General features: G+C 40.4%; 2 protein-coding genes across 2 annotated transcripts; one reads left to right on the top strand and one right to left on the bottom strand.

Moving 5' to 3' along the window:
* Positions 1-4,436: 4,436 nt before the first annotated feature.
* On the bottom strand, positions 4,437-5,270 carry LOC122041914 (photosystem I reaction center subunit II, chloroplastic-like). The gene has a single exon (XM_042601794.1). It carries the CDS (start codon positions 5,261-5,263, stop codon positions 4,622-4,624), a length of 642 nt encoding a protein of 213 aa, XP_042457728.1. The 5' UTR covers positions 5,264-5,270; the 3' UTR covers positions 4,437-4,621.
* A 14,281-nt stretch (positions 5,271-19,551) lies between these two features.
* Positions 19,552-19,962, top strand: LOC122043896. The gene has a single exon (XM_042604460.1). It carries the CDS (start codon positions 19,552-19,554, stop codon positions 19,960-19,962), a length of 411 nt encoding a protein of 136 aa, XP_042460394.1.
* Positions 19,963-20,844: the final 882 nt, after the last annotated feature.

Genomic DNA, 20,844 nt, shown 5'->3' with positions numbered 1-20,844 from the left:
TTTATTGGCATCATATCAAATGTATTGTGATTTCTTATTAATTGTCGGCCAACTTCTTACCTAAGGAAAACTTGAACAAGAAGTAGTGCAAGCTCTTGTTTTAAATTGGGAAATCTAAAACCAGAAGTAGCGTGTTTAAATGCATCGCTAGTATATTCGTTTCCCTCATCTCCTTTTTAGTTGAGCTTCTCTTGTTTTAAAAAAAATAACTTGTGTTCAAATATTGCTCCTGGTAGCATGATGTTTCTGATATATTTTGATTTCCAAATTGTGTCTTTTAGCTTTTAATTTCCATTATCACTACAAGTACCAGATGTCTCCCTGTTTTAGTTGCTGCACATGGTCCACAGCTAACCAAATCAAGGGACTCGCATGAGTTCCTGATCTGCCCCTGAAACTGAAAATGCAGACTTGCCTATAAAATTCTGAAGACATTCATGGAGACTTTACAAGGTCCATCTCCATTGATTAGTATCAAGATAATTTGTTCAATTCACATAAGTGAAACAACTACTATGATATACTTTACCAAAGTAGGGAAAAAAAAAAACCTTTTTGTATGTTGTTTACAAACTCCATATAACAATGCATCACAATGGTCTTTTTCTAAACCCTTCTAAAAAGATGAAAAAAATACTATAAACCCTTCTAAAAAGATGAAAGAGTTTTTCCAGCCATACCTGAGTTATATCAGTGTAACTATGGATTCACCCCATTTGAAAAGGGAACGAAGGTGGCTTGTTCAGATGTTCAGCGGAAGAGGGTTAGTCTGAGAGGAGTTCGAAGGAGAGGTTTAAGGAGAAGGGTTCGTCGGAGACTTTCAGCGAGAGAGGTTTAGCCAGAGAGGAGTTTTGAGGAGAGGGGTTCGTGCAAAGGGGTGGAAGGCAAAAATGTGTGAGGAGTGGAGAAGATTGTGTGAGGAGATCGGGAAGAGGAGATTCTGTGAGGAGAGGGAGCGTGAAGAGATCGCGGGATGAGGAGAGGAGAAAGACACAGTTGCCTAGGGTTCCCGAACAGATCGCGGGATGAGGGAGGGAAAACACGCGCCAAAATATATTTCAGAGAGGGGAAGACATTAAACCAGGGTAATGGAACAAAAGAATTAGGTTTACAACGGTTTAAAAACCGTTGTAAAATGTGTAATCCTCTAAAAATGCGCTTAAAAACAACGGTTTTAGGAAACCGTTGTAAAATGTGTTGTTGATTATAAAACAATTCGCTCAACGACAACGGTTTTTACAAAAACCGTTGTCTTTTGTTTTTCTATAGAGCTAAAAGACAACGGTTTTGTCAAAAACTGTTGTCTTTTGTCAAATTAACAACAGTTTCCTCAAAAACTGTTGTCTTTATAGTGTTGTCTTTTAACAAATTTGTTGTAGTGTGGAAGGGCCGACCACCACCAGTTGCTGCTCCTGGTGCTCCAGAGGCCGAGGATGCACCAGATGCAGATGAGGAGTGGCCTGATTTCCTAGCAGAGGACTTTTTCACAGATCCTTCTACCTCTGCTGGACCCTCCACCTCAGTCGGGCCTTCATCTTCAGCATCACTCTTTGTCGAGGATAGACTCACTCGACTCAAGGTCTAGACCACTTAGACGCGACGAGCTATGTTAGACAGCCATCGCTTCCTTCGATCTATGCGATCTGAGATGGCTGCCGGTTTCGCATCTCTCCGAGGCGAGATTCGGCGTCAGGGACAGCATCAGCCGGCACCCGAGCAGCATCTAGCCGATCCTCCAGCTGACGATCCACCTGCTTGACTCGATCTTTTAGACTCCTGCTTGATTCTATCTTTTAGACTGTCTGAACATGTTATTCACTTCTTGGATCTGCCCATATTACTCAGATTTTGGTTTGTATCTTAGATCCTTTAGACTGTATGGACATGTTATTTATTTGAGTACTTATGTGTTATGTTCTGTAAGCATAGGTTCAAAAATAACTTTTATTATGATTCTTAAAACTTCTAAGAAAAAATTGCTTTCAAAATTCCATTTTTTTTAGACTTTTCAAAAAGCTGGACCTAGCCTAAGCTTAACCCTTAGAAATCATGCTCCCCTAGATTTAAGCCAGAGCATCTCACAAACACCTAGACATACCTTGATTGTGATTGAAAACATAGAATGGCATGAGATGCATAGGGTAAAGTCTGGACTCAAGAATGCTTATATCTGTGCATCGATATGAGTCTGGGCGTTAAATACACAATATACATCAATCAAGTTAAGTCTTCCAGCTCTAGTCAAATCTATCTGGACCAAAGTGACTTAACTTGACTAACCATGTGAAAGCTGTTGCCCTGTAGACAATCAACAAGTAGCTAAAGGTTAGACAGTTGGTAAAGGATACTCAATTTTCTAGTTAAGTATGTTTGATCTTTAGGGCTCTGATACCTAGTAAGTTAATCTATTGAACATGACTCATGCTTGGACTTAAGGACCAACTGACTCTGAATGAATAACCTAAACCAAACTTTTAGCCACATTACTCCCTCCTTGTCCTAAAATTTAAATATTTAAGCAAAGTTTACTGTTAACCTAAACTATAGCTTTCAAAATTCAATACTTGTAAAGAGCTAAGCTAAGTTCCAATCTTAATTTTCAAACTTTGTTAAACTTTGCTTTGTAAATTCTTGCACAATTTTTCAAAACTTAATTCAGTACCTTCAAAGATTAAAAAGTAACTTTTCTCCTAAGTAAGAATTATATTTTTACTAACTTTTAAAATCTATCAAAAAGATACACTTCCTAACAGTTTTATAATGTTAACTAAGTTTCCAAAGAGCTAACATCATCTTTTCACTTATCTAAAAATAGGAAATGACTGTTAAGTGGTCTCAAAATCTAGTTATTCAAAAGTTTATTATTGCTTATTTTTTATATATGGCAAAGGAGGAGAGTAGCAAAAATGTAAATGTAAAATTCAAATTTAAATTAATAAAAAAGGGGGAGCAACAGTTAAGGGGGAGCATATGGTTTATGCTAAAAATAGTTTATGTTAAAACTTTAAATTCGTAGGATTTACTTTAGCAAATTTGCTTTGTCAGATGTGTTCATCTATTCTAGCAAATTTGCCTGTGTTAAAAGTGTTCATATTCGTTTGTTTACTTAACTTTGAATTTGAGTTGTCATAATCAAAAAGGGGGAGATTATTGGTGCGGGATGCATCCGACGATCGAACTCGTGTTTTGATAATGGCAAAGGATTCAAAGTTAAGGTGTTTTGTATTCTAACAAGTCTACTTGAGGATTTCAGGAAAGTCCTAGCTGCGGTTAGGCAAAGGAAAAACCCTAGGGGGTGGTAACCCTATGCAGAAAGTCTTGGCAGGTCGATGACTTCAGGCAAAAGTCCTAGGGGGTGGTAACCCTAGGTGGAAAGTCCTGGTGTCGCGAACCAGGTGAAAGACTGGATCAGCCGGGAAGCGGAAGTCCAGCAGAAAGTCCGGGAGCCTCGAGTGTCGAGCAAAAGTCCAGTCGATCTGGAGGATTGAACTGGCATCAGGTAATCTCTCCTGAGGGGAGTAGGTGAGGACACGTTCCCCGTAAAGGGAATAGTAGGCGTCAGGTCGACCTAGGGTTTCCGGTTGGAAACCCGAAGTCAGACTCGGACAGTCCGGAGACTGTCTATACTTCATTTATCATATTTATTGTGCTAACTTTGTGTTGCAGGATAGTGTTTGGGACTAACGTATCTTGCAGGTGCAAAGGAGCAACCTAAAGCCTCGGATGAACAGTGTCCGAGGCGCCTCCATGGAGCTTGGAGGCGCCTCGGGTGCAAAAGTTGACCTGGCTGCGAAGCTTCAATGGAGGCGCCTTGAAGGCGCCTTGGAAGGCGCCTTGAGCAGGGTATAAGGCGCCTTAAACAGATGAAGTTCGACCAGTTCAAGTTTCATCCACGCGGAGGACTCGGCAGCATGGAGGCGCCTTGAACAGCCTTCAAGGCGCCTTGAACACCCTTTATAAGGGGGTTTCGACCAGCACTTCAAACAATCAAGTTCCAGGCTTTCTTTTTTCAACGTGCTGCTAACACAATCATTCCGAAGTGCTGCTGCAACATTCCGACGACCCGGAGCTCTATTTTCTTTTTTCTTAAGTTGTCGGTACAAAGTTATTTTAATACTTTCATTGTAATTTGTAATTCTTATCAAGCTTATAGTTGTTGCCCACCGGAAGCGATCAAGGATCGCGGGCCTTCGAGTAGGAGTCGCCTTAGGCTCCGAACGAAGTAAATCCTCCGTGTTCTTCTGTGTGTGTTTCTCTATTTCATTTTCGCTGCATTAATTTCTGAACGAGGTTTTAATTACTCCGATAGTTTTACGATTCCGATAAACGAACGATTTAACCATGATTGCCGCGGTCTCGATCCAACATAAACCACATGGCGCAAATGAATCATAGAATGACGGCGCGCGATCGATCATCAGTTCAGGCAAAGCACAGGAAGAGCAACTTAAGAGTACATTAATAAATTCAGTTCAACATAAAAGTTACAAGCAAGAGTACGTACTTGATGATCGAATGTCGTAGCATATTAACTAATTACACACTAGCTGGTGGCGGTGGAGGAGGAGGAGGAGGAGGAGGAGGAGGAGGAGGTGGTGGTGGTGGTGGAGGAAATGAATATTTAAAGGTCATAGACTTGCTTGCCGGTGAACTTGACCTCGATGGGGTTGATGTTCTTTCCGATGGATCTATAGTTCACGCCGACTCCCTGCCGTCCAGGGTTGACCTTCTCCGGGTAGACGCCGTCCTTGGGGTGCAGGTACTGCACTTCGCCGTTGGGGAACACCCGGTAGAACTGGTAGTTGATCTTGTACTTGGACCGCAGCCTGGTACCCATCGCCAGGCACTGCTCCTTCCTTGCCAGCTTCAGTAGGTTCGGGCCCTGCCGCATGATCGCCGCGCCGCCCGTCACCATCTCGAACACCTGCTCCTTGGGCGAGTCCCAGGTGATGACGTAGAACTCCTCCACCTGCGCCTTGCGGAGCAGCCCACCGGTGCTGCCGCTGAAGATGGGGGACGGCGTGTTGGGGTCCAGCTGCGGCGGGGTGAACCCCACCGGGGCCTCCGCCTTCTCCTCGACGGCCCACGCCCTCTGCAGGCCCCGCCTCGCCCCGGGGGCCGGCAGCGACGGAATCGGCTTCCACGCGAGGAGGCCGCGAGGGACGACGGCGGGCTTCGAGCATGGGAGAGCGGCGAAGAGGGAAGCTTGGGCGGACATGGCCATAGCGCGAGATCGAGATGGAGATTGGATTGGATTGGCCATGGCGAAGAGGAGAGAAGTATTTGTGGAAGAGAGAAGGAAGAGGATCGCCTAGGATAGGGTGGTGCTGACGTGAACCAATGGGAGATCGCCATCGTCCTTCTGATAGGGCTCCTCATCCACATCTGCACCACCATATCATTTGTTATATATATAATCTAATATTGTGCGAACCTTATTATTCTGAAGGGTTGTTGTTTTTACATATTTTAAATTTAATGAAAAGGGGTTATAATTTCCAGTTTAAAACTCTTTTTATATGTACTATTTTATGAATTATTTTTAAGAATATTTTAGAAATGATCTTTGAGTGTGAATTAATCTTAGATATTTATATTGTATAATTATATTTTAAATATTTTTTAAAAGAATTAATAGTGCTAATAAAAAAATAATTTTTTTGTTTAATATATCATAATGACTTTTAAAACTATCTTGGCAAATCCATATGATAACTTAGGACATGTTCAACGGTGGAAGCTCTCCACCAGCTTCCACAATGTCACCTAAAAATAAAAAATCTTAGTCATCTTTCCACGGTAAAAGCGACTTTTGTACGAATCTCATCATTTTTTACAACTCCTTTGCTTTTGATTATTTTAAACAAAAACTAAAGTTTAAAAAACCTTTTAATTAAAAAATAAAAAAAAGTAAGGAACCACGCCCTAATTAAGAAAATTAAATATATCATAATTAATAAATTATCTTTTCATTGATTATAACCGTAGTATGTCCAAATATGCTTAACCAAAGTGACATGTAGTTGATGATGCAGTTAATTATCATGTAACTCACAATTTATCCGAAGGTATTTTAGAAATTCTTAGGTGGAACCTTGAAATATTTATATTGCATTGTCCATCGAGATTGGAGCACGTCTAATATGTTGGTGCAATTTGCACTAAAGGTTTAATTTAATTTTTGATGAATGACAAGTGAGTTAAATTAGATCTTTATGTGATTTAATTACTTTATCAAGTTGCAGGAGTTGATGGGTCTGAAGGATCTGACACCAAGCTGAAATCTAGCTAGGTTGGAGAACCTGATAGTTGGTGCAAAGCCCAGATAAGTCAAAGGGCTGACTAGATATTTGACAGGAAGTCCGATTGGGTTCGCGGGACTTAACGACAGGCAAAAGTTCAGTTGGGTCTGCAGACTTGACAAATGATATGAAGACCTGGTGGGTCAAGAGGCTTGTCGACACATTACAAGTTAGTAAGTTAGGTAAGTCACTGGAGGAAAGTGACTCAGTGAGGATGTGCGCTGGTTGAGGGACAGTAGGCGTCGGTCCAGTTTAGGTCCATTTTGAATCTCTAAACTATGACCTTGACTAGTTCCTGGTCCAGAGAGGAGAGAGGGAAAGTGACTCTGACTTCCTGCTATGACTCTGCTACAACGTTACTACACCTATCTACCGCTGAGAAGCTGCTCAAACACTAATATTGAGTCGATCGACTCTGAAAAAAGTGTTTGGTAACTTTGAATTTTGTACTTAATTATTGCACAAAGGACAAGTGTAGTCTGTTGCACTTGTTCCGACTTTCTTCTGTACTCGATTCCCTCTTTTGCCCGTTCTGGAAGAGGTATTTTAAGTGATTATCCATCGATAGGTCCGCGGAACCTGGGTCTTGGAGTAGAAGTCTCAAAGACTCCGAACCAAGTAAAATCGACCGTGTGTCAATAGGACTGTAAACAAGCCGAGCCGAGCCTAGCTTTAGGATGTTCAAACTTGTTTGATAAGGTAACCAAGCCAAGCCAATCCGAGCCGAGCCGGTCTTAAAATGAACCAAACTTTTGAAATGAGTGTTCAAGCTTGACTTGGTTTATTTTTTATGAGTTTGAGCTTGGTTCATTTAGATACTATCAAGCTCTCAATTCAAACTTGGCTTGAGCTTAGTTCGAGCTTGGTTGGAGCTTGGTTCGTTTAGATGATATCAAGCTCTCAACTCAAGTTTTTTTGATTGTTTGAAATTTTTAGTTTTTTGATTAGTTATTGAGCTTAATAATTTAAATTTATTTATTTATTTAGCATATTGAAAAGAGTTTTATTAATAAACATTGTTCACGAACATTGTTCACAAATGTTAACAAGCTGAACACAAATGTGTTCAAGCTTGTTTGTTTAGTTTAATGAGATGTTTAAGCTTGTTTGCTTAATTAATCTTATGTATATTAAATGAACATAAATAAGCTCTTACCAAGCCGAACACTAAGCTTGTTCATGAACGCTTCGTTTATTTACAGCTCTAACCGTGTCTGTCTCTGTCTTCTTACTTATTTTTTTTAATTTCTCTGTTTTTCCGCTATATACTTTGTTTTCAAAATAAAAAAGAACAAGTTTTTCAAAACCATGTGATTCACCCCTCCCCCTCCCCCTCCCCCTCCCCCTCTCACATGCGACTTGATCCAACAAGTGGTATCAGAGCCAAGTTATGCTCTAAATTGGTGTAACCACCAATCAAGCCAAGGGGAGCTATTTTATTTTTTGGATCTCAATGTTTTCATACTATATTTGAATTGGTAAAAGTTTACCTCTTCAAATAATTCGTTCTCGTTTGATTTTTACTTGAAGTTGGTGCAACACCACTCGAATTCCTTGATATTTTTTTATTTACTTAAACTCTACTAATCCAAGACCAAATCTTGGTACCTCCCTCTAGTTCTCTATTTTAGTGGTAAATGGCTCAAAATGAAGGATACAACACTATTCGTCTGCCACTATTTAACGGGGATGATTTTTCATATAGGAAGAAGCGGATGAAAGTGTACTTGAAAATCGACTTCAACCAATGGTTTAGTATCACCAAAGGATACAAGGTGGCAGTCAACCACAGTATCAAAATTCCAATAGACCCAGAAAATTATCGGAGATGAAGAAAAAGACCCAGATCGACTTCAAGGCCCTCAACATAATCCAGTGATAACCAATGAAAGAGGAACTAAACCGCGTTAGCCTACACGAAAACACAAAGGAATTATAGGATAAGCTCATAGCACTACACGAGGAAACCAATAACGTAAAGGTAACAAAAAATGACTTATTCTTAAACAGATTATTTAACATCAAAATACAAGAAGGAGAATCTGCTAGTCAGTTACACGCAAGGATAAAAGACATCCTTAATGGGCTTCACACAATCGGTCATCAGATGAAGAACCGAGATCTGATAAGGTATGCTCTAAACGATTCGCTGGCTTCTTGAGAGTGAAGGTAGGCTACTCTTTTTTCTTTAAAGAGCTCCTCCTCCCATGCCTTGAGGTCTGCTAGTTCTATTTGGGATGCCAGCAACTCAGATGTAGTCCCCGCCAGCTTAGACTTAAAGGCTGTTAGCTCGGACCTCATAGCCTCCAATTCAACTCACAGGGACTCCAGTGCTACTTTCTAGGCATCCATGTTTTGCTACTGATCGGACACCAGTAGAGTCTTGTCCGCCAACTCATTATCCTTCATAGCTAGCTCTAAAACGTGGGTGGCCTCAAGCTCCTCTAATTTTTTGGAGAGACCCTCAGCTTCTACAGTCTTTACGTCCAGATCCTCCAAGGTTCGGCTCCTCCTTGCACTTTCCTAACGGACCTTGGCTTTATTAGTCCTAAGGACATCCTCTAGTTTCTGTGCTCTCAAGGTCTCAACACTGACCAGTTCCCAAGCCTCATGCATACTCTTTTCCAGCTTGCCCAGTATGCCAAACTTGTGTTCGAGCTCCCTGGTGTACAAGGTCATCTAGGATTCGGGTAAGAGTCTAAAGCAATTCTAGTTCTGATAGTTGCCTCCACAACACCCCGTTCTCCCGTTCTCGGTCCACCAAGGCTCGGGTTATATTCAGCCCGGTCGTCTAAAATTAAGAAGAAAGAAGGGCATGATTAACAATAGTCTAGTTAAAAAAGATAAGTCAACAACACCTTGTAGGTGATCGGTGGCCGGCTAGAAGGGGGGTTTCGGAGATTAGGGCTCCTACTCCACGGCTGTCTGTAAGGTGGATGATCCCTATCCGTCGGTGGATTAGCCCCCGACAAACTCCGGCTATCTCAAGTTGCTCCTTGTGGGTGGAGAAACCTCACCACAACACGCACAAGCACTTGAGAACTAATAGATTACTAATTAGAGTTTATCACCACTAATTTCCTGAACTATAACCAAGCTCCCAAGCCTTGGTTATATAGGCCATGGGTTGAAAAACTCCGCCTACCAGTCGACTGCCAAAACCATCAGTCGACTGCCCTCTGTGGAGATTCGACTGTTACATCCCAACATCTCTATACCAGTTGACTGGTAAAAGTACCAGTCGACTGCTTCATATTGGCTGAGCGAACAAAAGCATTTTGTTCGCTCCCAGTCAATTGCCAAGTCGACTATACCAGTCCACTGATGAAACCACCAGTCGATTGGTACCCGAGTACAATCTCTCAGCACTCGGACCCTCACCCTTACGACTCATTTGATGCTTCTTGGCAACCTTGACCTCTTGCCTTCAAGCCTACTTCCTTTGGCTCTCGTCCCTCGGATGCATTCAAGCCCGCGGCTCGTCCCCAATGCCATCCTTCGCGTATGCCTCGAAGTCTCTTCCCTCAGCCCTTGTCCTTGTTGCCTTGTCTACAGTTCCTCGGATGCTCCATCCTTCACCGGACTCGAAGTCATCACCTGAGTCAAATGTGTATCCTACAAACCTGCACAACTCAAATACATATATCAAATAATAATGGTGAACCTAACTTAAACCTTTTGCCCAAACACCAAAACACATGGTCGCATGGACCATTAGGATTACTCCAATAATCTCTCCCTTTTTGATGTTTGACAATATGTTTAAGTTATGGAAAACATAATAGCAAATAAACATGCTAAAACAAAAGGACTTACGATGCCAAGGCTACACACTTAGACTTACATCGCCGAATGGACTTACATTGCCAAGGCTACACACTTGGACTTACACCGACCAATGGATTTACGTTGCCAAGGCTACCCTCTTGGATTTACACCGCCAAATGGACTTATGTTGCCAAGGCTACACACTTGGATTTATATTTCCGAATGGACTTACGTTGCCAAGGCTACATACTTGGACTTACACTACCGAATGGAAATAATGCAACATGCATTGGAACCTATCCCAAGGCTCCCCCTACACCTAAGCTCCCCATTGAGCTAGGATTTTACCATAGGCTATTTAAGAACTTATCACAAAGCTCCCCCTACGCAAAGACACTCAAGGTTTTCCCAACTAAACCTTACTTCTCTCCCTTTGCCTAACATCCAAAAAGCTTTCCAACAATATTCTAATTGTTGAAAACTTATCATCCAACTAACCCTAAACTCGTGTATTTATCCTCCATGGATCTCATATATATATATATATATATATATATATATATATATATATAGATGAGTTGACCCGGTCAAAATTCAGTGTTGAAAATAATTTCAAATTGGTATCAATTAATTGCTAGAAGTACCAGTCGACTGCCCTTATCGAAATGAGCTTACAGAGATATTATGTGCTCAAAAATACTATTACCAGTCGACTGATAACTGTATCAGTCGACTGGTACACTATTTGGGTAAAAATCAACTTTTTCTGACCAACTTCAGAAATGCACCAAAAATTTCACAGATCTCTAAAAATTCTCAAATTTTGTGGAGAGATATATTTTATCAATATCTACTTGGAAAAAATATATATATATAAAAAATATATTTATCACAAATCTCAAGATTGATACAAAACTCAAAACTAGCTAAATGGTTTAAATGAATCTTGACCTAAAGTCCTAGTTTTGGCTTCCTCTTGATGTATTTGCCCATACTAACCCATAATGCATCCCTAGCAATGGTTTATATGACATCTATACATCCAAAACCAATTATCATGCAATATGACTTCAATGTCATATTTCCTTGCATGAACATAAACCAATTGTGCCAAATCCCTAGGTTTGAGACTCAAGTTCGTCTCCAAACCACTTGGCACATTCCATGGCTCGTCTAGACTCCCAAGTAAAGCCCACCTGAGATCTATTGGCCATGAGTCCCAATTTGACTCTTAGATATTCCCCTAGAGCTCTTAACCATAGTCACCTCCCTAAGTGACTCATCCACAATTGCTAGGCCACATTGGTACATCTCCGGTGACATTTGGCCTACAAACCTAATCTTTTTAACCTTGGACACCTTGTCCTTGGTTAAGTTAACCTTACCATTAAATGACTTTCCCTTGCCATTTCTTGGCTTCTCCTTGCTATAGTCATATATAACCTTAGCATAAGACTTTTCCTTAGCACTGGAGACATTAGATCGGTATCCTAAACCTGATCTATCATTGTTGGGTCTTTGGCTACCCAACACCATACCTAAACCCTTAGATCCAACATTGAATCTTTCTAGGGTTTTCTCCAACTTATTAAGCTTTGCCTTCAAAGCTTGATTTTTCCTTTCTAGGTTCCTAAAGCTAGAGTCAACATGTCCACCTTGGACATTCCTAGACCTACCCTTTCTAGGCATGTGTCTCCCCTTCTTGGGATTAATGTCTTGGGTCTCCTTAGGTCTATCATTTCTAGATTTTCCATGAATGGTTCTCCTAGGGTTATGATCTACAATTATCCTATTCCTATCATGATATTTAAATCCAAAATTTTACAAGGGCATACTATGATTAACAAAATCATTTCTCCTAGCATGCATGGAAGAGTGAAAATTTGACTTCAAATTTAAATTAAGATTTACCTTACCTTTTACCTTTGGAGCTCCCCCCTTGACATGAACATCCATTTCTCCTCTTTTTCTTCCATTTTTTCAATTGTGCTAGCTTCTTGATCTCTCCCTTCTTGGGACATTTGGTGTGGTAGTGGCCCTTCTCCCCACACGTGAACCACACAATTCGTAATCTCCTCCTTTGGGCTTCTTCATTCCTACAACTCTTGGTAGTATTTAACATAACTTGAATGAGTTTGGGATTTACCTTCTTGAGTAAAGGACATCTACTCTTGTAATGCCCCTTCTCATTGCAACCGAACCACACAATGTGGTTCTTTGATTTAACTTCGGTGGAGATGCTCACTAAGTTGGTTTCCAAGATTTCTTCTTCTTCTTCTTCACTTGTCTTGGAATCTTCTTCAATTCTTAAGGATGTAGATGATGCTTCATCTTCCTCATCCACACTTGTGGATGACCTTTCTTCATCCTTCTCCTCCTCGGAAGTTGAGCATGAATCAACTTCTGGTTGCTCCTCCTCTAGTTGAGCCATTTCTTCCTTTTCTTTGGATTTTCTTTCTCCTTGTGTAGGCATGAGTTTTTCTCCTAGAACCATCTTTACCTTGCTCCACAACTCGTGCGCATTCTTGTATTCACCTACATGACTTATCACATTAGAAGGTAAAATTTCAATCAAAATTGATATTATATTTGAATTTGCCTCCGATAGTGTGGTTTGCTCCTCCATCCAATGTCGTGGTTGGAGCTTCTTCCCTTTCTTGTCTCTCGGGACTTCGAATGGCTCTTCCACCACCATCATTGTGTCCCAATCCGTCTCGAGAAAGTTCTTCATCTTCACTATCCAAAAGGTGATGTCCCATAAACTTTCTTCTTCGAACTTTGACGGTTCTATCAAGCCGGTCATCTTCTTAGCTTCCTTGACGGTTAGTCCGATGGAGAGCGATCTTGCTCTGATACCACTTGTAGGTGATCGGTGGTCGACTAGAAGGGAGGTCGAATAGACATGCCCCCCAAATCACTCGCTCTTCCTATAATGTTAGCTTGCGCAGCGGAATACAAACAAACAAGTAGAAAGCTAATCTAAATACAAGACAAGAAATGCAAACCAAGCTACACGATCATTTAACGTGGTTCAGAGATTAGGGCTCCTACTCTACGGCTGTCCATAAGGTGGACGATCCCTATCCGTCGGTAGATTAGTCTCTGACAAACTCCAGCTATCTCAAGTCGCTCCTTGTGGGTGGAGAAACCTCACCACAACACTCACAAGCACTTGAAAACTAGTAGACTACTAATTAGAGTTTACCACCACTAATTTCGTCAACTATAACCAAGCTCTCAAGCCTTGGTTATATAAGCCACGGGTTGGAAACCCCGCATACCAGTCGACTGCCAAAACCATCAGTCGACTGCCCTTTGGAAGATTCGACCGTTATATCCCAACATCTCTATACCAGCCGACTGCTTCATACTGGCTGAGCGAATAGAAGCATTCTGTTCTCTCCCAGTCGATTGCCCAGTCGACTATACCAGTCGACTGATGGAACCACCAATCAACTGGTACCCGAGGACAATCTCTCAGCACTCGGACCCTCACCCTTACAACTCATTTGACGCTTCTTTGCAACTTTGACCTCTTGCCTTCAAGCCTACTTCCTTTGGCTCTCGTCCCTTGGATGCATTCAAGCCCACGGCTCGTCCCCAATGCTATTCTTCATGTATGCCTCGAAGTCCCTCCCCTCGGCCCTTGTCCTCGCTACCTTGTCCACAGTTCCTCGGATGCTCCATCCTTCACCGGACCTGAAGCCATCAATCTGAGTCAAATGTGTATCCTGCAAACCTGTACAACTTAAATACACATATCAAATAATAAGGATGAACCTAACTTAAATCTTTTGTCCAAACATCAAAACACATGATCGCACGGACCATTGGGATTGCTCCAACAGAAAGAAGGGCATGATTAATAGTAGTCAAGTTAAAAAAGATAAGTCAGCAACACCTTACCAAAGTTATGTCTTGGGCAAACCTATTGGGCATCCCTAAGGTCATGCAGTTGTCCACTTGAGTCATCCCATTCTCCCAAGCCTCTTCCAGTAAACCTTTCAATAACATTTGCATGCCCACTGAAGAGAGATCTGAAGGCAAAGCCACATCCTGGACAGAAGTCACGTCAAGGGAAACAGGGGGTCGACTGGTAGGATGAACATGGTTGGGAGGAAGCCCATGTATATAGGACGAGCGAGCAAGGAGATGATGACTAACAAGTTTAAGTAATAGGGGATCCGTCCGAAGGGGAATCTATCTCTCCTTGAACCGGGTGGATGGAGGGCAGAGCTGAAATCACCTACTCAGAGCAAGGAGTTAGGGTGCCCTTCTTTGCTGGTGTAGGTTGAGGAAAAGGCACAACCTCCAAAGCCACCCAATTGGAAGAGGTTTATTTTGAAGGGATATGACTGCGTCGCTTACGTTTCACCCTCAAGGGTGCTTCAGGTGGTGGCCTTTCTTCTACATTCTCCGCGTCGCCTGTGTCACCTGCTCAACTGTTGGAGGTTGCTGTAGAGGGGTTGACTGGCTAATCTGTTGGGTTGCAAGGTTATAAACAAAGTCTCAAATTGAAAACACATGAGAAAGATCATGAGTTTATAAAGTAAAGATATCTCCATTGATATGAAGCTTTTTAGGTAGAGCCTAAGAATAAAATCATGAGGACTTAGACCCAAAGTAGACAATATCATGTCATTGTAGAGATATCTAAATTTCTTTTGATCCTAACAATTGATATCAGAGCCCGGACCATCAGAAGGTCTAACCGCCGACTGTGCACAAGAGCTATAGTCTAATTGAATCATGTGAGTAGAATATTGACTTTGAACAAAAGAAGTGAGGGCTCCCATGACCGAATCAAGAGAACCAGACACCAGGTAGGAAGTCTTAGTTGCGGCTAGGCAAGGAAGTCCTAGTAGGTTGGGTGGACTAAGGGGCAAGAAGATCTTGTGAGTCGATGATCGAACGTGGGAAGCTTGTGGTCCTTTATTTGAGGGGGGATTGTTGGATTCTAAGTTTATAAACAAAGTCCCACATTGAAAACACATGGGAAAGATCATGAATTTATAAGGAAAAGATATCTTCATTAGTATGAAGCTTTGTGGGTAGACCCCAAAAATAAAATCATGAGGGCTTAGACCAAAAGTGGATAATATCATGTCATTGTGGAGATATCTAAATTCCTTTTAGTTGTAATGTAATCTTCCCACTAGGCCAAAAGGTCTTGGCCTCGTTGATCTAGCTCAGCCTCTTCCAACTTTAAAGCCTTAGAAGCATAAACCTTGAACATGGTTTTCACTACACAAAACAGAAAGGAAATTAAGTTACCAAAATCTTACCAAAAGAGATCAGGAGCGTTGTTCGGACGAGACTCAGTCTGAATATGTAGAGAAGGTCCGCCTGAAACAGCTGAGGGATATTGAATTGTAAGCCAACTAATTTCCCCAATGGCGAAAGGAAGGCGAGTTCGTGACGATAATCTCCTAACTAAGTAAAAGGGGAGAGGTCCAATTGTCAGCCGATCAACTAAGACACATAATCAAACACTTGGATAAAAAAAAAAAAAAAGAGATTTCCATTGCATAGTAGATGAAGGCAATTTCTTAAAGAAAACTACCTTGTGACTAGAAGACCCCTAGGTTATGTTTTTTTTTAGTGATAAAAGTAATGAAAAATATGAGGGGTTAAAGGAATATCATACGAGTGGGGTAGGATTGCCATTCTATACATCGAGCAAAAGACATTGAGAGCAAGTTATTGGAGTGGGGTATGGAAGTATAGGTTGAGGTCAGATAGAAAAGGGTGGATCGAGAAGCGCAAACCAGCCTGAAGCTGATCTTTGAAGAAGGCGACATAGCCCGAAGGAGAATGGTGAGAACGATCTTAGGGGCCAGGTATGATAATATGCAAGTTTGTAGGGATTTCTAGAGCCAAACAGATCATTAGTAGGTTGCAGTTGTCGAAATCAGAGCGAATGGAAGTATACCAGGGGTAAAAGTTTCTTGGGCATGGATGAAAGGAGAAGAGACGCAGAAAGGTAGAAGAGGACACTTACTAGGGAGAGGGAGCATAGGCAGTAGGAATCATCAGGGAAGAAAGATGAAGAAGACAAGGCATGAATGACTATTTTTTTGAGACACTTAGGGTGTGTTTGGTTGAGGATTATCCTTAATAACCTTGGTTATCCATCCAAAGTCATCAATGAAATCCTGTTTGGTTTAGGTAATCGGTGATTTCTGAGTAATTATTCATTCCTAACACGTAGGCAAAAGGGACATATAATTCGGAATCGAAAAATCTCAGAAAAGTGAGGTTTTTCTTGATTCCGGGGTTAACAAATTTTTTTTGTCAAAAATATCCTTTGATATTTACACTTTGGGACAAAAATAGCCCTAAAATTTTTATAATAAAAAATCCATTTTAAATTATAAAAACTAAATAAAAAATAAAAATATATGATATTTTATTTTAAAAATAACGCTGTATTTTTGAAAATATTATATATATATATATATATATATATATATATATATATATATATGAATGTTTTAAAAAATACTATAAAAAACTTAAAGTTAAATAATAAAATAACGTAATGTTTAATAATGATAATAATAATAATAATAATAATAATAATATTATTATTATTATTATTATTATTATTATGTATTATTGGTTTTGTAACTGAGGGTAATACAGTAAAATATTAAACTAAGTTATATATGAAAACCTTTAAATAAATAAATTTTTATTGTATTACCTAGATTGAACCAAATAACATTGGGTTATGTTTTATTTCTCATAACCTTAATTATGTGATTACCAGGGTAATCACATGACCAAGATTATACATGATAACTTAAACCAAATGCACCCTTAGGGTTTTTAAATAGAAGCATGAAGATGTCTTTGACTCCTAACCACCCGATCAAAATGGTCAAATGTATGGCAACTGTCAGATCAGAGGAACTAAATCACCATTGATTCGTACAAAAGTGTGTGCATCAGCTGTCGCATCGTAAAAAGGGTAGTTGGTGGAACACATATCAATTGCCCATGAAATAATATTTATGATGGGTAAGACAACCAAATCATTTCACCAATGCATTCTTGCCGAAGCCTCGCCTTGTACTTCCAATGCTTGATTGCGTTGACAATAATTTTGATAGGCGATAGTTGGAGTATCTAGCCAAACGAATGATTAGATTGAAATAGGACTCAGGTCTAGTTAGTTTGTCATCCTTCGAATAGACTTGAAGGAGATGCTTATGATATGGTGTGTTGTGGGTGGTCTCAAAAGTAGTATAGAGTCAATGGTCAAGATGATATGGTAGCCAAAGTCAAGGGAAGGTGACAGTTAAAGTCAAGATGAGGTGGCAGTCAGAGTGCACATAGTTGGACAAACCACTCACATTTGAGATTTAGATCTCCACTCTTCAAGGGCTAAGCACCCAACATAAGGTCGATCGACTAAAGTGCCAGTCGGACCTTAGGGACTTAGCTCCCCATTCGTGGTCAAGGTACCCAGCATAAGGTCGGTCAGCCATCGAGCCGGTTGGACCTTAGAGACTTAGCTCCCCACTAGTGGTTGAGGCCCCCAATATACATTCGTCTGGTGCTAGAGTCTGCTAGACTTCCAGACTCAGTTTCTTACTCTGTAGGGGCAAGTCCCCAGTATATATCCGCCCAGTCCCAGAGGTGGCCAGACTTCCAGACTCAGTTCCTCACTCCACAAGGGCAAGCCCCCCAGTATATATCTGTCTGACCCCAGAGCTGGCCAGACTTCTAGACTCAACTCCTCACTCAGCAGGGTTATGACTCCAGTATATATCTGCCTGGCCCAGAGCCGGCCAAACTTCCAGATTCAATTCTTCATCTCTCCTAGACGAGATCCCTAGCCTATATACACCCAACTTCAGAGCCAGTTAGATCTCCTCTAGGAGGCAACATTATCAGGGAATGGTAATAACCTGTCAAAGAATAACATCTATTCATCAAAAAATATTCCCTTATTCTAGCATATACATGCAATGGAACATTCTTCTGCCTAGAGGAGAGCTGTTGTACATACTTTGTCACTCGATATATTCTAACACCAGACATTCTCTGATGTCTCATAATTACGGAGGTTATGAGAAACGTATAAAAAGGGGATTCTCTCTGTTGGGTGGGTATGTTACGCTACGCTTACATATGTGATACTACTCTCACATACGCACGCACTTACACTACTGTTCATCTTCTTTCACACTTTTTGTCGGCATTATTATTCTGACTTGAGCATCGGAGTGCCTGCGCTAGGGACCCCCTCCATAGCTCAGTAACTAATGTTTTCTACTCTTAGTTCCTGTTTTTGCTGCGCAGGTTCATCCGCGTCACCAGGGTCTTTATTTTCTCGCAGTCAACAACAACGCCACTTACCTAGCACACCATCTTCTTCGCTTTCAGACAAGATTAATGTTGATCAATAAAACTCTTATCAACATAGTAAATGAATAAAAAAAAACTTTCAAAAACAAACATATAAACTTGTATTATCAATGTCAACAATCAATCAAACAAATTTAAAATGATAAAACTTCAAACAATTAAACAAACTTAATTGAAAACCCAATAACCATGTAAACAAACCAAGCTTAAACTTGTAAAAGAGAAACTAAGTCAAGCTTAAAGAACTATTTTAACAACTTAAATCATCCATATCAGCTTCGCTAAATATAGAATTTACCTTAAATTTTATATTTTACATAAATTTGTTTTACATTAGCTAGCCTATCAATTTTCTAAATTTTAATTTTTTATGAATAGTACAATTCTCATGAAATCATTCTCTAAATATTAAGATATTATTAAATTTAAGAGAGAAAAAAATAAAAGGAATGAATTGGGTAATGAAAAGTAGATATTACATAGGTAGAAAAAAATAATAAAAAATTAAGATAAGGTAAATTATAGGGAAGTTGATGTATTGTGTAGTGAATAATGGATATCCAAATTTAATAGAGTAGTTCTTCTACCCTAAATTTTAAATTTTAGATAGGGAATTTGATGTAGATTAGTTCATTTTAAGGTCAGCTCAATTTAGCTCAATTATCTAAACAAATTTGAATATCAAAAAATTTACCTCAGCTAGGCTTGTCTTGGCTTGTATACAAGCCTAGATCCACCAAATTAGAGTTTATAATAAAAACTTTTTGTAACTATATATCTTCTTTTATACTAAGCTTTGGTGCGTTAATCTTATATATAAGAACTTGACTCTCAAGCTTCTGTCTCATGCCCATATAATTTGCTAGCTGTCTGTTCATAAACACATGCGTACCATCCACCCATGCATCCTTCAAGTTTTAACAATTCCTTCTCGACAAGGAACATCAAAAGATAAAATTCCATCTCCACCCACTTCCGCTGCAAAAGCTTCACTAGAATAGATTCCCCACGTTGCTTTATCCTCGATCTTCTTCTTTAAAAATGTACCTAATTAATGGCGCACTTCAAGAACTAGCTAGCCAACAACACACCACACGCGTTCGCCATGGCCTGGTTCTTCAATGACAGTCGAGGACCTCATTGGAAGCGAGGATGGCAAGAGCAGACGCTCTGCTCCCTCTCCCTCCCTCCTCTCCATCTCATCCTCGTCTTTGCCATCGTCGTCCTCTTCCTGTGCATGTCGTGGTACCATGACTACAAGACCCAAATGATCCGCACCGAGATCGGTCTAAGGTTCTTCACGTTCCTTCTCCCCGTCGCGCTCCTCGTCGTCGCTCCCTTCTTCCTCAGGCAAATGTTCGTGTTCCCGGGAAGACGACGCGAGCAGGAGTCGCCGGCAGCACAGGGGGCAGGAGCCTCACCCGTGAAGGTGTTGGCCTTGGTGTTGGTGCTCTTGTTGATGATCTCTTATCAGTCCTCCTTCAGTTGGTTTAAGCCAATCTGGCGTATGGAGTAGGCCATGTATACAACATATGCAGATCCAAGAACTTCGTTTAACAAGCTATACCTGTGTTTTTTTAATTACTGTGTTGTTTTATTGTGAAAAGTATATCCAAAGATACAAAATTATATATCGAGCAAGAGAATTTACCTTCTTTTGTTCAAGCAACAAAATGATTCCTTCTTTTTCTAGAGTCATCTTCATTTCATCAAGTTGAGATTTCAAATGTTTATTTTCAACTCTAAATTGATAAAATCATGTTCACAAGTTGTAAGAAAGGAATCTACCTTAGTGCCCTTGGGCACCGTAGCGGTAAAGACACTTGGTGGATCTCTCAATTCTCGACTGGAGCATGCTCATGCTCTATTTGATAAAAATGTATGGAACACAGATTACCCATGGGCCCTTTGGCGAATGGCTGTGTTATGGATTATGGTTGAGAACTTAGATGGAATATGGTTCTCATCAACCAGGAGTGCCCTGTGAAGGTAGTTTATTGGTGTCTAATAACGCGAGCACTATCTGGATTTATCTTTATGGTCGACAAGATTTAATCGGTTCTAAGAGATAAATACATGGGTTATAAAAAAAAAAAATCTACCTAGCCTTAAGCTTCAATTCTTTTCTATATATCACCCTTGGTCTTATCCTTAGACTTTACTAGCTAGTTAATTATATAAAGCACATATTAAATATAGCAATTCATCATTAGTAGAATCATTTGTCTCAAGTTACTTTCATTGTCACTAGAGGCTCCCCTTCACTTAGACTTTCTTGTCTATGTGTAATATCAATGCTTGGTAAGGGAAAGGTCTTATAATGACTTTTTCATAGAATGACTCAGTAGTATAATTCCCAAGTAATCATGAATGGCTTTCTCTTCTTCTCCCTTCTTGT

Source organism: Zingiber officinale, chromosome 2A, assembly GCF_018446385.1.
Source record: "Zingiber officinale cultivar Zhangliang chromosome 2A, Zo_v1.1, whole genome shotgun sequence".
Lineage (NCBI taxonomy): Eukaryota > Viridiplantae > Streptophyta > Magnoliopsida > Zingiberales > Zingiberaceae > Zingiber > Zingiber officinale.
The sequence above is the reverse complement of the archived record's forward strand: the minus strand, read 5'-3'. Positions and strand labels throughout refer to the sequence as shown.

Excerpts from the sequence above, each read along its gene's own strand:
- LOC122041914 (XM_042601794.1), bottom strand. The coding sequence starts at position 5,263 with ATGGCCAATCCAATCCAATCTCCATCTCGATCTCGCGCTATGGCCATG.
- LOC122043896 (XM_042604460.1), top strand. The coding sequence starts at position 19,552 with ATGGCCTGGTTCTTCAATGACAGTCGAGGACCTCATTGGAAGCGAGGA.